Source organism: Phyllobates terribilis, unplaced genomic scaffold, assembly GCF_046119375.1.
Source record: "Phyllobates terribilis strain yellow unplaced genomic scaffold, ASM4611937v1 Scaffold_1__5_contigs__length_1240528914, whole genome shotgun sequence".
NCBI lineage: Eukaryota > Metazoa > Chordata > Amphibia > Anura > Dendrobatidae > Phyllobates > Phyllobates terribilis.
The window spans coordinates 534,069,251-534,082,645 of NW_027362761.1; the positions used below are offsets into that span (position 1 = coordinate 534,069,251).

Genomic DNA, 13,395 nt, shown 5'->3' on the forward strand with positions numbered 1-13,395 from the left:
CATGAAATCAAAATAAACCTTTCCCGTTTTAGGTCAATTAGGATTACCATAATTTTTAATATTTGCCAAACGCCAGAGTAATGAGAGAGAGAGAATGTTTTAAGGCATTTTTATTACTTACTAAGTCAAAAGTTTACATACATTTCATTAGTATTTGGTACCATTTCCCTTAAACAGAATGACTTGGGTCAAACGCTTGGGATATCCTTCCACAAGCTTCTCACAATATTTGGTCAGAATTTGGGCCCATTCCTCCTGACAAAACTGGTGTAACTGATCCATGTTTGTAGGTCGCCTTGCTCGCACCTGCCTTTTCAGCTTTGCCCATAAATTTTCAATAGGATTGAGATCAGTGCTTTGTGATGGCTATTGACTTTGTTATCCTTAAGCCACTTTGTTACCATTTTGGCAGTATACTTCAGGTCATTGTCCATTTGGAAGACCCATTTCCGCCCAAGCTTTAACTTCCTGGCTGATGTCTTGAGATGTTGCTTCAGTATTGCCACATAATCTTCTTTTCTCATGATGCCATCTATTTTGGGAAGTGCACCAGTCCCTCCTGAAGCAAAACAACCCCACAACATGATGCTGCCACCCCCGTGTGTAACAGTTGGGATGGTGTTTTAGGCTTCCAAGCTTCTCCCTTTTTCCTCCAAACGTAACGATAGTTATTATGCCCAAAAAGTTCAATTTTAGTTTCATCAGACCACAGGACATGTCTCCAAAAACTAAGGTCTTTATTCCTGTGTGCATTTGCAAACATTAATCTGGCTTCTTTATGTTTCTTTTGGAGTAATGGCTTCTTCCTGGCAGAGTGGCCTTTCAGCCCATGTTGATACAGTACTCGTTTCACTGTGGTTATTGACACAATCTTACCAGCTTCCGCCATCATATTCACAAGGTCTTTTGCTTTTGTCCTTGGGTTGATATGCACATGTCGGACCAAAGTACGTTCATCTCTGGGACACAGAACCAGTCTCCTTCCTGAACAGTATGATGGCTGGACATTCCCATCTTGTTTGTACTTGCATATAATTATTTGTGCAGATGAACGAGGCACCTTCAGGTATCTTGAAATTGCACCCAAGGATGTGCCAGACTTCTGCAAGTCCACAATTCTCTTCCTAATATCTTGGCTGATTTCTTTAGATTTTTCCATGATGCTACACAAAGAAGCAGTGTGTTTCAGGTGTGCATTAAAATACATCCACAGGTATGTCTCTAATTAACACAGATGTCGCCAAAAAAACAGAAGCTTCGAAACACATGACATCATCATATGGGCAGTCCAGAATTGTTTAAAGGCATAGTAAACTTAGTGTATGTAAACTTTTGACTATGTTTTAAGGCATTTTTATTACTTATGGCATTCTCTCTCTCTCAATATTCTGGCATTTGGCAAATATTAAAAATTATGGTAATCCTAATTGACCTAAAACGGGAAAGGTTTATTCTGATTTCATTCAGATATTGAGAAAAACATTCATATGTGTCATTTTATATAGTGTATGGAAACTTCTGGTTTCAACTGTATGTAGAAAAACAATAATTTCTGTATATCATTAAATCTCTAAATAAAAATATATTAATCTTATTATTCCATTAAAAGGATGATGTATGAAAAACACAAGTTTAAAAACAGGACATCCTGAAAAATCCTACGCACTTTGAACCTGAAGAGATAACTGGTTCTTAATCATGGTACCAAGTGAAAAACAGGACATCCTGAAAAATCTTATGTGCTTCAAACCTGCAAAGATAATAGTTTCTTAATCATGATTCCATGATTCAGAACCAGTTATCATTCCAGGTTCAAAACGCATAATTTTTTTCAGGATGTCCTGGTTTTAAACTTGTGTGCTTTTTGATACATCATCCTTTTAATGGAATAATAAGGTCAATATATTTTTATTTGGAGATTTAGTGCTGGACATAAATTATTGTTTTTCTTCAGATATTACAATATTTTAAAAATGTTGTGCTCACAATCATCATTCACACAAAATTCAAAAACATCAGTGTTTAAAAAAGAATAAAAATAATCATAATCTTGAAATAATTCATACAGGTTTTTTAGCATATTAGCAAATAGTGAGATCAAGTGAAAAATGGAAATAACAGACACTAATAAATAACATAAAATAAATTATCAATTATTTTTAAGTAAGCTTTATGCATCAAAGTCTTGCAATAGCTATCAGTAATGCTTACAGCATAAGTTTGGCTGGATATGTGAACCCGGGATAAGTGCATATATTTAGTATTATCTTACAACTCTCTTCTTATTGTTTTGTTTAGTTATATCTGTTTTTTGGGGGTGGAAATTTTGGAAGACATTAAAACTGTTGTATTAGTCTGTCCATCATTCCTCAGTACCAGCTTTTTCTAAGGTACAATTACACCTCTACCATGTCATGTAGCTAAACAGGAGCATCATTTTATAGAGTCTGGCAAAATGGGTGAATGTACAAGCAGAAGACAATAGCTGTCGTAATGATTTTGGTCTATCTTGTCAATTTTGCTCCTCTGATACTTATTCCTATCCATATTAATATATGAATATGTGCCTCATCCTTACCAGCACTCAAATTTAAAGGGAGTTGTCCACTACTATGACAACCCCTTCTTGATCAAAATGTTTGGCCTCCATAAAATAATTATGCCTATACTCCCCTCCCGTGCCGGCGCCGTCCCCGCGGTGTCAGCACTCGCGGTCCCGGGGCTGCCATGCTGTTGTTGTGACATGTGACGTTGGCGCCCAATCAGCACCAGTGTCACTGTCTCCGCCTTCGTATGAACTGAACCTGAAGAAGAAGTCATGGTGGCAGCTGATCTTGGACTTCCTCTTCATGCTCAATTCGACAGGAGGTGGGGACAGTGATGCCAGCGCTGATTGGGCGCCAGCATCACGTGTCACAGCAACAGCACGGCAGCCCCGGGACCGCTAGTGCAGACACTGCGGGAATGTTGCCAGCACGGGAGCTGAGTATAAGCTTTTTTTATTTTATGTGGGTCAAGCGAGGGGCATGAGCAGGGGTTGTCCAAGTGGTGGACAACTTCTTTAAGCCCTGCTCCTCAGGATGCTCAAACCATTCAGTAATCCCCACTATTGTATGGGGTTAAGCTAAGCCTTGTCTCTTTCTGCCCCTGGAAAATTGGGACTGTTGGTAAGTATGGTGGTTGAGAAAGCACCTGATATGGAGTTATATACAGGGTTGGACTAGCCCACCATGGTCATGGTCCAAGGTCTTCTCAGGTGAGCCTAGGCTCTGACAAAATATTGGGCCCAAAGTTCCAGCAGGAGACAACCTCAATTGGGGCTAATCACTTGTCACTAGAGTAGATTTTTTTTTTGGGGGGGGGGTGATTCAGAAATACTTTATAAGAGCTTCTTCATGATATCTCTTGTGTATGCAATTATAACATCAAAGGTTACAATGCACTTGTAAGGACCCTGTCAACTGATTCCTTCTGCCCAATCCCCCGGCACTATGAATCAGAGTTTGGATGCACGATTGCAGCTAGGTATACTGACAATCATGTTATTTGACAGCAGCATGATGAAGAGACAGAGACCCTGATTATAGCGATGTGTCACTTAGTTTACTCTGTGCAGCAGTTGTCATAGCATCACAGATTTTTCTTCTGCAGATCTAGTAGAGCTCAGAATGCTGAGCACTGTATAACCTAGCCGACAGCACTGATCGGCAGTTTTCTGTGTACACTGTATATTGGCAGAAAGCTGCTAATCAGTGGTGGGGGCAGGGTTGGGCTAGAAGGCATGAGGCCGCTTGTTCTGTAGTAATAATCTCCTGCTGATAAATCACTAATTGCATTGAAACAACAAAACACAGCCCTGTAAGTGACACATCACTGGAATCCGGGTCGTTGCCACTACATCATGGTGCTCTCAGATTATAAAGCAAAATACATGGGGACAGATTCCCTTGAAGGTTCCGGCCAGGGACCATATCCAGAGACAAGACTATCTATCAATCACCTAGAGCGGCGCTGGGGAAAGCCGTATAAGAGATAGACTAGTCAGATAGGATTTTTCAAGTATATTTTCTCTCCGGAGCATTTCAGAGAACACTCGTATCTCTGCAGTTGTGCAGCCAGTATCTGATTTATGCTGCCCATTGTTTGGGCATCAGGAATCAGCTGACAGGTTCCATTTCAAGTAAACATGCAGGAAGGGGGTCATATAGATTTTTCCCTTTTTTTTCCTGGACAACATATCCAAAAATGAGACACGTTAATAAAAAAACAGTGTGTAACAAAGATTATAGGCAATATACAGTACATAAGTCTATAGCTGGAGTTCTAATAAATAAAAAAAAATAGTGAAATGTAATTAACAAGCTACACAATTACGATTACAAGAATCTACAAAAAGTTCTTTCAGCTTCAAAAAAAATCATGCACACATCAAATTTCTTTATGCACTCTCCAGTAGTTAACAGACAATTGGCAATCCTGGTTGGGCCCTCAGAATCATTGATTATGGTAGGCACAGGGTTGACATCGGCTGAAGGTGCATTCTGATGCCAGTCCAGTCTTGGGGTGTTTTGACATACAATATGTTCCTCGACACACCTCATATATATTGTTGCACTATATAGAGTATGAGCTAACAATGTAGATTACTCTAGTAATGTTATTCTGTTATGTTATTCTTTAGTACAGTCTTTAATTGTTGTATTTCCATATAAAACATGTTTCATTTGCTGCGGCTGAAAAGATTCTCTTTTGATCTGGACTTAGTGCAAGATGAAGGACTCTTCCTCCATGCCCTGTAAATACACAACTAATATTAAATCATGTCAGAACCATAACTACCATTTACACCCCATACTGTATATTATTTTCAGGCAGACATTTGAAGAAATATTAAGTAGGAGAACAAATGGAGTACACAGGTTTTTAGAAAAATGCAAAAATGAATTTATTAAGTACCAAAAGGTTATGAGGTAAGTCAAAATACAGTATAAAGAAATGGAGGACAGTGCTTTCACAGCACATACAGCATGGCTGCCATGAAATAAATCATTACAAGAGCAAGTGACAATCAGGCAGACTACCCAACCCAAAATGCCCAAGAAACAATCATAACTAAAGTAGCACGCGCTGAGATAAATCCCAATGGAGGTAGAAATGGGGCGCAAGGGGGAGTTGGGGAATCTTACCCTTAAAATGGCTGCCGACGATGGGGTGTAGCGTGTAGGGAGGAGTAAAAATGCCCGATGCGCGTTTTGCGTTGTGGACCAACGCTTTTTCGAGGGTCAGGTGTGGTGTCACCTGACCCTCAATGGCACCATACTCTTCAGATGAAAGTAATACAAACCTGGGCTGACGATCTTATGTGTTATGAAGGCCTCCTGGCCGTCCATTAAGGCAAATATTGATGGGAATAGGGGGATTAGTCATGTTGGATTTCAACTGTCCTACCACTTATAGCTGGAATGGCAGCGGCCTATTGTCCTATTACCATTAAATTCGACATGTCCACTTGGCAAACTGTGCATGTGTAATGCAGGTGCCGGGATGCAACGCACAGAGACACAAGGCGAGCACAGAGACGCAAGGCAAGAACAGTAAGAGTTGAATATAAACAGTTTATATATATATATATACTTGATGGTTGCCCGATTCTAACGCATCGGGTATTCTAGAATATGCCCCATGCAGGATGTGACTCCCCCCCACTCCCCCCCATATAATGCGCCATGCAGGATGTCACATCCCCTGTCCGTTATAATGCCCCATGCTGGATGTGACATCCCCCCCTCCCTTATAATACCCCATGCAGGATGTCACATCCCCCCCATAGTGCCCCATGAAGGATGTGACATCCCCCCTCCCTTATAATGCCCCATGCAGGATGTCACATCCCCCCCTCCCTTATAATACCCCATGCAGGATGTCACACCCCCCCATAGTGCCCCATGCAGGATGTGTCATCCCCCCTCCCTTATAATACCCCATGCAGGATGTCACATCCCCCCCATAGTGCCCCATGGAGGATGTCACATCCCCCTTCCCTTATAATGGCCCCTTCATGATGTCACACTTCCCCACCCCACCATTTAATGCCCTATGGCCCCATATAATAAAAAAAACAAAAAAATCCAATACTCACCTCAATTGTCAGCTGCTCCTCTGGACTCCAGCGTAGCCCGCATGTTCCCGCTGTGCGCTGTGACCGGTTAGGAGAGAGCGCGGTGTAAAGACGTCACCACGCTCTCTGACCTGACACGTCACACAGCAGCAGCGGAAGACACAGGAGCTGCTGCGCAGGCACGGTGAGGGGTAAGTATGGCGCCGGGTGCCGGGGTCCTGAGCGAGCGGGGGGGGGGGAGGAGAGGGGAGGGGAGAGGAGAAGAGATGAGGAGAGGGGAGGGGTAAGTATGGCGCTTGGTGCCGGGGTCCTGAGCGAGCAGGGGGAGGGACAGGAGGAGAGGGGAGGAGAGGAGGGGAGAAGAGAGTAGAGGAGGGGAGGAGAGGGGAGGGGCGTCACTTTTACCGTCCGGAGATAAGCGGCCGTAGCCGCTGATCTCCCGACAGTAGTCGCATGGGGGTCAGCGGCGCCTCCGGTCGGGGGATGTATGCTGCGAGCAGCCGGCTTCATCTCCCGGCTGCATCGCCACTCACCTCCATGCGGCAGATCAGCCGCTAACGGCCGCCATCTTTTTGTGAAATGCCGCGTCGCTGATTGGCCGCGGCCGGACCAATCAGAGACGCGGGATTTCCTGGACAGACAGACAGACAGACGGGATAAGACAATTATATAGATAGATATATAACAGGTACGCTGAACAAGGGATTGCAAAAAGGATAATAAACAGTAATTTGAAGTATTAGCAAAATGCGAAGTCTCTCAAGGTAATGTGGTGCCCTCGATTATGGGAGACACCACGTGAGTTCCTTAACTGTGCATAAGGCTCTAGCGGGGGTCACCAGTTATTCCCGCTAGGCCGTGAGTCTTTTTCCGGATAAATTCAATTAGGTCACGTTGAGCTTCTTTAGCCCCAACCGTTCCCCTCCCAGCCTGAGTACCTAAACCCAATTGTCCCCGGTACCGTGAGTCAACAGTAGAAGTGACAGCCCTGTTCATGTATGCAGCTCCTCTGCTTTCGCTGGCGTGACTTTCCTGGGGCAGTCGTCTCTCAAGTCCTCTCTGCTTGGCCGTTGGAGGAAGTCTCTCAAGCCTTGGGTAGGTGGGTCCAGACCTCGTCTGTCGGCTGGTGACGTCGGGTTCCGCAAACTCACTCAGCACCGCAAGCAGGTCCCGAGTCTCCTCAGCAGGCACAGCACTCGGGTCACATCTGTGAGGGATCCGGAGCTCTTCTACCGGTGCCCGGCTGTGGCACCTCACAGGCCTCTGGCTTAGGCCTGTCACGCGGGGCTTCTCAGCACGCAGGGAACACGTCTGCTCCTTTCTGCTGCTTGGCGCCAAAGAACCCTCAGGTTTGGCGCGCTGGCCTCTTATCTCCTGGAACTCCTTCCTGGAAGTCACCTGATTGGGTCCAGCGTCTAAATCTCCTCTCCCTTCAACTTCCCTTGCATATCTTGGTTCCGCTTGACTGTGTCTGGCCAGCAGATGGCAGCCTCTCTCCATCTTTGAAACATCATGTAGGAGTTCCCTTACAAGCTCTCTCGCCTTTGCTACATTCCTCCCTCCTTTTTGCTCGCCAGTCCTCGGGCGAGTGGATTTCTCGCAGAATTGATGCCTCTTTCCAGGCAGTGCAAGTTCAGACAGGAGTTGGGCACACTCCTGCGTTTTCTGCTGGATTTGAGACCAGATAAACTCTTCTTGAGCATACCGGTTAGGAGGAATTTCGGCATTAGCCTGCTCAGTTCTGCGGGGCTCCTCTTGCGGAGGTGACTCCGGGAGATCCGATGAATCAACTACTGGGGATTGCAAGTCATTTCTCGACTCATTCTGGGTTCCACTCGGGGTTGGCCTCAACGGTTCAGACGGGCCCAACTGCATTGTGGCCCATCCTTCTTCATCCCCCAAGGTTCCTGCATGTGGCACTTCAGCCAATACATTTGAAGGCCCAACTTCGTTACAGACTTCTGTTTCAGAGGAGCAAGGTCGCAGCATATTGAGGTGCAACACCCTGGGTGTCGCGGCATCATCCCCTTCGGGCTTAACCTCGTAGACGGGGTTGTCTGGGTGAACCTTCTTCACCACCCGATATGGTATCGCCTCCCAACGATGGTCCAGTTTACTCCCAAATCGTTTGGCCGTTACCAGTACTCGGTCTCCTGTCTGAGGTGACCCGCCTGCGGTCAGGGGCCGATCTGCATGCTCTACTTCCTGAAACTTCTGAGCAACCAGTCTTCTCACTGTATGGAGCCGACGCTGGTGTTCTCGAATCCAGGTACTTGGGCTACTGCCCGGGCCGGAGTCTTCTGAGTCTAGCTCCAGTTCAGTAATTTATCGCCCACTTCTTCCAAACAGCAACATGTAAGGGGTGTAGCCGGTAGTCGCATGAACTCGATTATTATACACCCACACCAGCTCGGACACAAATTCGGGCCACTTCATCTTTTTGTCCGCTTCCAGCATTCGCAACATTTGCAACAGGGTTCGGCTGAAGCGCTCGCATGCGCCGTTCCCTTGAGGGTGGTAGGGCGTTGTTCGGGATCGGTCGATCCCATAGATGCGGTATAGCTCATCCATCACTCGTCCTTGGAAGCAGGCCCCCTGGTCAGAATGTATTCGCTTCGGGCACCCATAAATCCGGATGAAATCCTGACAGATGGCCTTAGCTGCGGCTTCTGCTGTCTGGTCTTTAGTAGGCGTCACTACTGCGAACTTGGTGAAGTGATCAGTCATGACTAAACAGTGTCCATAACCATTGTATGAAGTTCCTATCATCAGGTAGTCAATCATCAAGACTTCCAAGGGGGCAGAAGTTCGGATGGTCTGAATGGGAGCTCTTTGTTCCGGGAGCTTGTTCAACTCACACTGACGACATGTTCGGCAGACTCCCCTCGACTTCTTGCCGCAGCTGAGGCCAATACACCAGCTGTTGCAACCACCGAAAGGTCTTTTCTACACCGAAGTGAGCACCTCTTCTATGAGCTTCTTGGGCTAGCTGCGTTACTAGCGCTCCTGGAACTACCACCTGCCAGGTAACATCAAACTCTCGAGGCAGCTGGATTCTTCGGCATAGCAAGTAGTCCTTCAGGAAGAGTCTCTCCCACTGGCCTAGGATTTGTAGGGTAGTTGGAAGTGAAGCGGCTCTGGCTTCCTGGTCGGGTCTTTGCCTAAGGGCGACCCATTCTCTCAGCTTTGCTAACTCTGGGTCGGATTGCTGCAGATGTATCCATTCGTCTCTTGAACGGCCCAGAATTTGAGTGGGCCTCGGCTCCTCTCTGGTCTCCTGGGTGTCGACCACAGCAGCGGCGAGCTGGCTGAAATCCGGGATCTCGTCGCCTTCGAGCTCCTCATCTCTGTCCCTCTTCGGCCCCGCCTGAGTGACCCGGGACAGGGCATCTGAATGAGCGTTCAGGGCCTTGGACCGATAGGTGATTTTATATTGGTATTTGGACATCCTTGTGACCCACTGCTGTTCTAATGCGCCCAGTTTGGCGTTCTCCAAGTGGGCCAAAGGGTTGTTATCTGTCCGCACTTGCACTTCTGACCCTGACAAGTACTCTGCAAATTTCTCGGTCATGGCCCACAAAAGTGCCAGTAGCTCCAGCTTAAACGAACTGTAGTTGTCCGGATTCTTCTCCGTGTCTCGAAGTGACCTGCTGGCATACGCAATCACTCGCTCTTTTCCTCCTTGTACTTGAGCCAGCACTGCTCCCAGTCCATGCAAGCTTCCATCAGTGTACAACATAAAAGGCTGCGAAAAGTCAGCGCAGGCCAGAATTGGGGCATCCGTTAGCGCCATTTTCAATGCTCGGAATGCCTCTTCTTGTCGTGGGCCCCACTGAATGGGCTACCGCTTTGCGCCCCTAGCTGTTCCTCTCAGCAATTCATTGAGCGGGATCGCAATCTTAGCGAAGTCTTTAATGAATCTGCGGTAGTAGCCAGCAAGCCCCAGGAATGCCCTCAGTTTCCTTAGATTGGCGGGCGTGGGCCACTTCTGCATGGCAGCTACTTTCTCCGCAGTGGGATGCACTCCTGCACTGGACACAGTGTGGCCCAGATATTCAATTTCTCGTTTGAAGAGACGACAGTTGTTATGAGGCTTAATTTTCAGGCCGTGCCTTTGAAGCCGTTCTAACACTTGTTCCAATCGGCGGAGATGATCTTCAAACGTAGCAGAATAGATAATTATATCGTCCAGATATATTAAAGTGGCTTCAAAGTTGAGGTCCCCCAAGCATCTCTCCATCAGCCTTTGGAAGGTTTCTGGCGCATTTGTTAGCCCGAACGGCATCCGATTGAACTCAAACAGGCCCATAGGGAGAACAAAAGCTGTCTTCGGACGATCCTTCTCAGCTACTGGGACCTGCCAATAGCCACTGGCCAGGTCGAGGGAAGAGAAGAATTTGGTGCTCCCTAGTGCAGATAGAGACTCTTCAATTCAGGGGAGTGGATAGGAGTCCCGCACTGTACAGGCATTCAGCTTTCGATAGTCTACGCAGAATCTCAGGGTACCATCCTTCTTCCGGACCAGCACGATCGGAGCCGCCCAAGGACTCTGACTTTCACGGATCACACCATTCCGCAACATGTGGGCCAACAGCTCTTTCACCTCCTGGTACATTTGAGGCGGGATCTGCCGATATCTCTCTCTGATGGGAGCAGTATTTCCGGTGGATATTTCGTGCTGAATATTCTGAGTGCACCCGAAATCATCTTCATGCTGTGCAAACACTCCCTGATATCGCTGTAGAAGTTGTTCGATCTGCCTTACTTGTCCAGCAGAAAACTCAGTCAGATTAGCCTCCATTTCCTCCAAGAGGTGGCGCCCAGCCAACGGTTCTCTTCCATTCTCTTGGCTATTGAGGGACACCTCCAGGGTCCATGGCTTTCCTTCCACAGGTGCCATCCCTATAGCGTCAGCTCTAGTAAGGGCTTCTGGCATTATACACACTGGCGCCACCTCTTGTCGGGGCAACTGTAAACTTGTGCCACTTAAATTGATGCAACGCACGGGTACTCGACCGTGCCGCACGGTGGCCAGGGTCCGAGCAACCAGGAGTCCAGAGGGCGCTTCCTCTCCCTCCATTGGTTCAATTTGAATGTCCACGCCCTCTAAGGACACATGTGCCAGCACCGGTAGAGTGAGTACAGTCTGTCCCACTGGCAGTGTCATTGTGGCTTCGGGTGGTATCGATACCTTACCAAGGTACTGAGAGGTAGCGGGCAATTTTTGAATCTGACTGACCCGCATGAGAAAGGAGGAGGAGGGGACAGCCGTTAAACTAAAATGCCCCACGGTTGTGGAGCATACCGTGGGGTCTCGAGCTTCAGAGAGTGGAAGAGGGAGCTCTGAAGACATTGTCTCCGAGAGGCCCATTATCTGGGCTGAATTCAATGGGCAGCGGATCCGCTGTTTAATGGACACTGGGTCTCAAGTGACCACTATGCCTGAGACGTATTTCCAAAGTCACTTTCCTGAAGTCGCTCGTTCCTGCCGACTACGCCAAATGTAATGCAGGTGCCGGGATGCAACGCACAGAGATACAAGGCGAGAACAGTAAGAGTTGAATATAAACAGTTATATATATATATATATATATATATATATATATATATATATATATATATATATATATATATATATATATAACATGTACGCTGAACAAGGGATTGCAAAAACGATAATAAACAGTAATTTGAAGTATTAGCAAAATGCGAGGTCTCTCAAGGTAATGTGGTGCCCTCGATCATGGGACACACCACGTGAGTTCCTTAACTGTGCAAATGGCTCTAGCGGGGGTCACCGGTTATTCCCGCTAGGCCGTGAGTCTTTTTCCGGATAAATTCAATTAGGTCACGTTGAGCTTCTTTAGCCCCAACCGTTCCCCTCCCAACCTGAGTACCTAAACCCAATTGTCCCCGGTACCGTGAGTCAACAATAGAAGTGACGGCCCTGTTCACTTATGCAGCTCCTCTGCTTTCGCTGGCGTGACTTTCCTGGGGCAGCCGTCTCTCAAGTCCTCTCTGCTTGGCCGTTGGAGGAAGTCTCTCAAGCCTTGGGTAGGGGGTCCAGACCTCGTCTGTCGGCGGGCGACGTTGGGTTCCGCGAACTCACTCAGCACTGCAAGCAGGTCCCAGTCTCCTCAGCAGGCACAGCACTCGGGTCACATCTGTGAGGGATCCGGAGCTCTTCTACCAGTGCCCGGCTGTGGCACCTCACAGGCCTCTGGCTTAGGCCTGTCACGCGGGGCTTCTCAGCACGCAGGGAACACGTCTGCTCCTTTCTGCTGCTTGGCGCCAAAGAACCCTCAGGTTTGGCGCGCTGGCCTCTTATCTCCTGGAACTCCTTCCTGGAAGTCACCTGATCGGGTCCAGCATCTAAATCTCCTCTCCCTTCAACTTCCCTTGCATATCTTGGTTCCGCTTGACTGTGTCTGGCCAGCAGATGGCAGCCTCTCTCCATCTTTGAAACATCATGTAGGAGTTCCCTTACAAGCTCTCTCACCTTTGCTACACATGCTCATTATGTAGTTAGCAGAAACTGATGTTAGCTGACAGATACCTCTAGTGAACGGCTTGTCCTATGTTTATTAAAGTGCTTACCATATGTGTTACTCACCATAAACATCAGTAACTTTCAGTAAAGATGGGTATTGCCAAATAGTCATTTGGTTTCTCGAAGATCCATGACCAGTGATAAGTTCTCTTGTATCTGGAAGCCAATGGATTGAACAGATCTGATCCTGAAAAATGTTGAACAGCGCAAAAAGAATAGAACTTTAATAGAACTAATAAAGTATCCCTAAATTTTAAGAATGGAATGGCTTCCTCATATACAGTACCTATTTTTATACTATACACTGCAAGTTCAATGGCCAACACTTATTAATGTTCAATAAAAATAAGTTAGATGGGTGCTGGTGAAACTTTTTTTTGGGCTGGACAAAAACTTCTTAGTTTCTGCATAGTGTATAATCCACCACATAATAAATTAAGGTATTCTCAAGTAATGGGAGGTACACTGTAATGTAACAACTTATGGATTGTCTTTTCAGGTATGGGCATACACCGCTTACGTGTGACATATTTACCTGTGGGTTTGTGTTTACTGAGTTTGTAATTATTCCATTAGTCATATTCCAAATACGTATGTGACCATCGCTCATTCCACCTCCTACAGCAAGAGTGTCTGAAAGCCATGGACACCAGTTCATTGCCTAAAGAAGATAAACCGAAATAACGTGTAACAAAATTCCATTATAAATCTTAGATTTTTATTAATA

General features: G+C 46.6%; 1 protein-coding gene across 2 annotated transcripts in view; it reads right to left on the reverse strand.

The window, feature by feature from the left end:
- Positions 1-27: 27 nt before the first annotated feature.
- The window catches only part of CDC20B (cell division cycle 20B), a 59,513-nt gene continuing 46,145 nt past the window's right edge, over positions 28-13,395 (reverse strand). For both annotated transcript variants that reach the window (XM_073680333.1, XM_073680334.1), the window contains exons 10-12: positions 13,204-13,329; positions 12,732-12,855; positions 28-4,793 (exon numbers count right to left, since the gene is read on the reverse strand). In XM_073680333.1, coding sequence (XP_073536434.1) covers positions 4,690-4,793; positions 12,732-12,855; positions 13,204-13,329 — 354 coding nt within the window. In that variant the 3' untranslated portion in view covers positions 28-4,689. The remainder of the gene's footprint in view (positions 4,794-12,731; positions 12,856-13,203; positions 13,330-13,395) is intronic.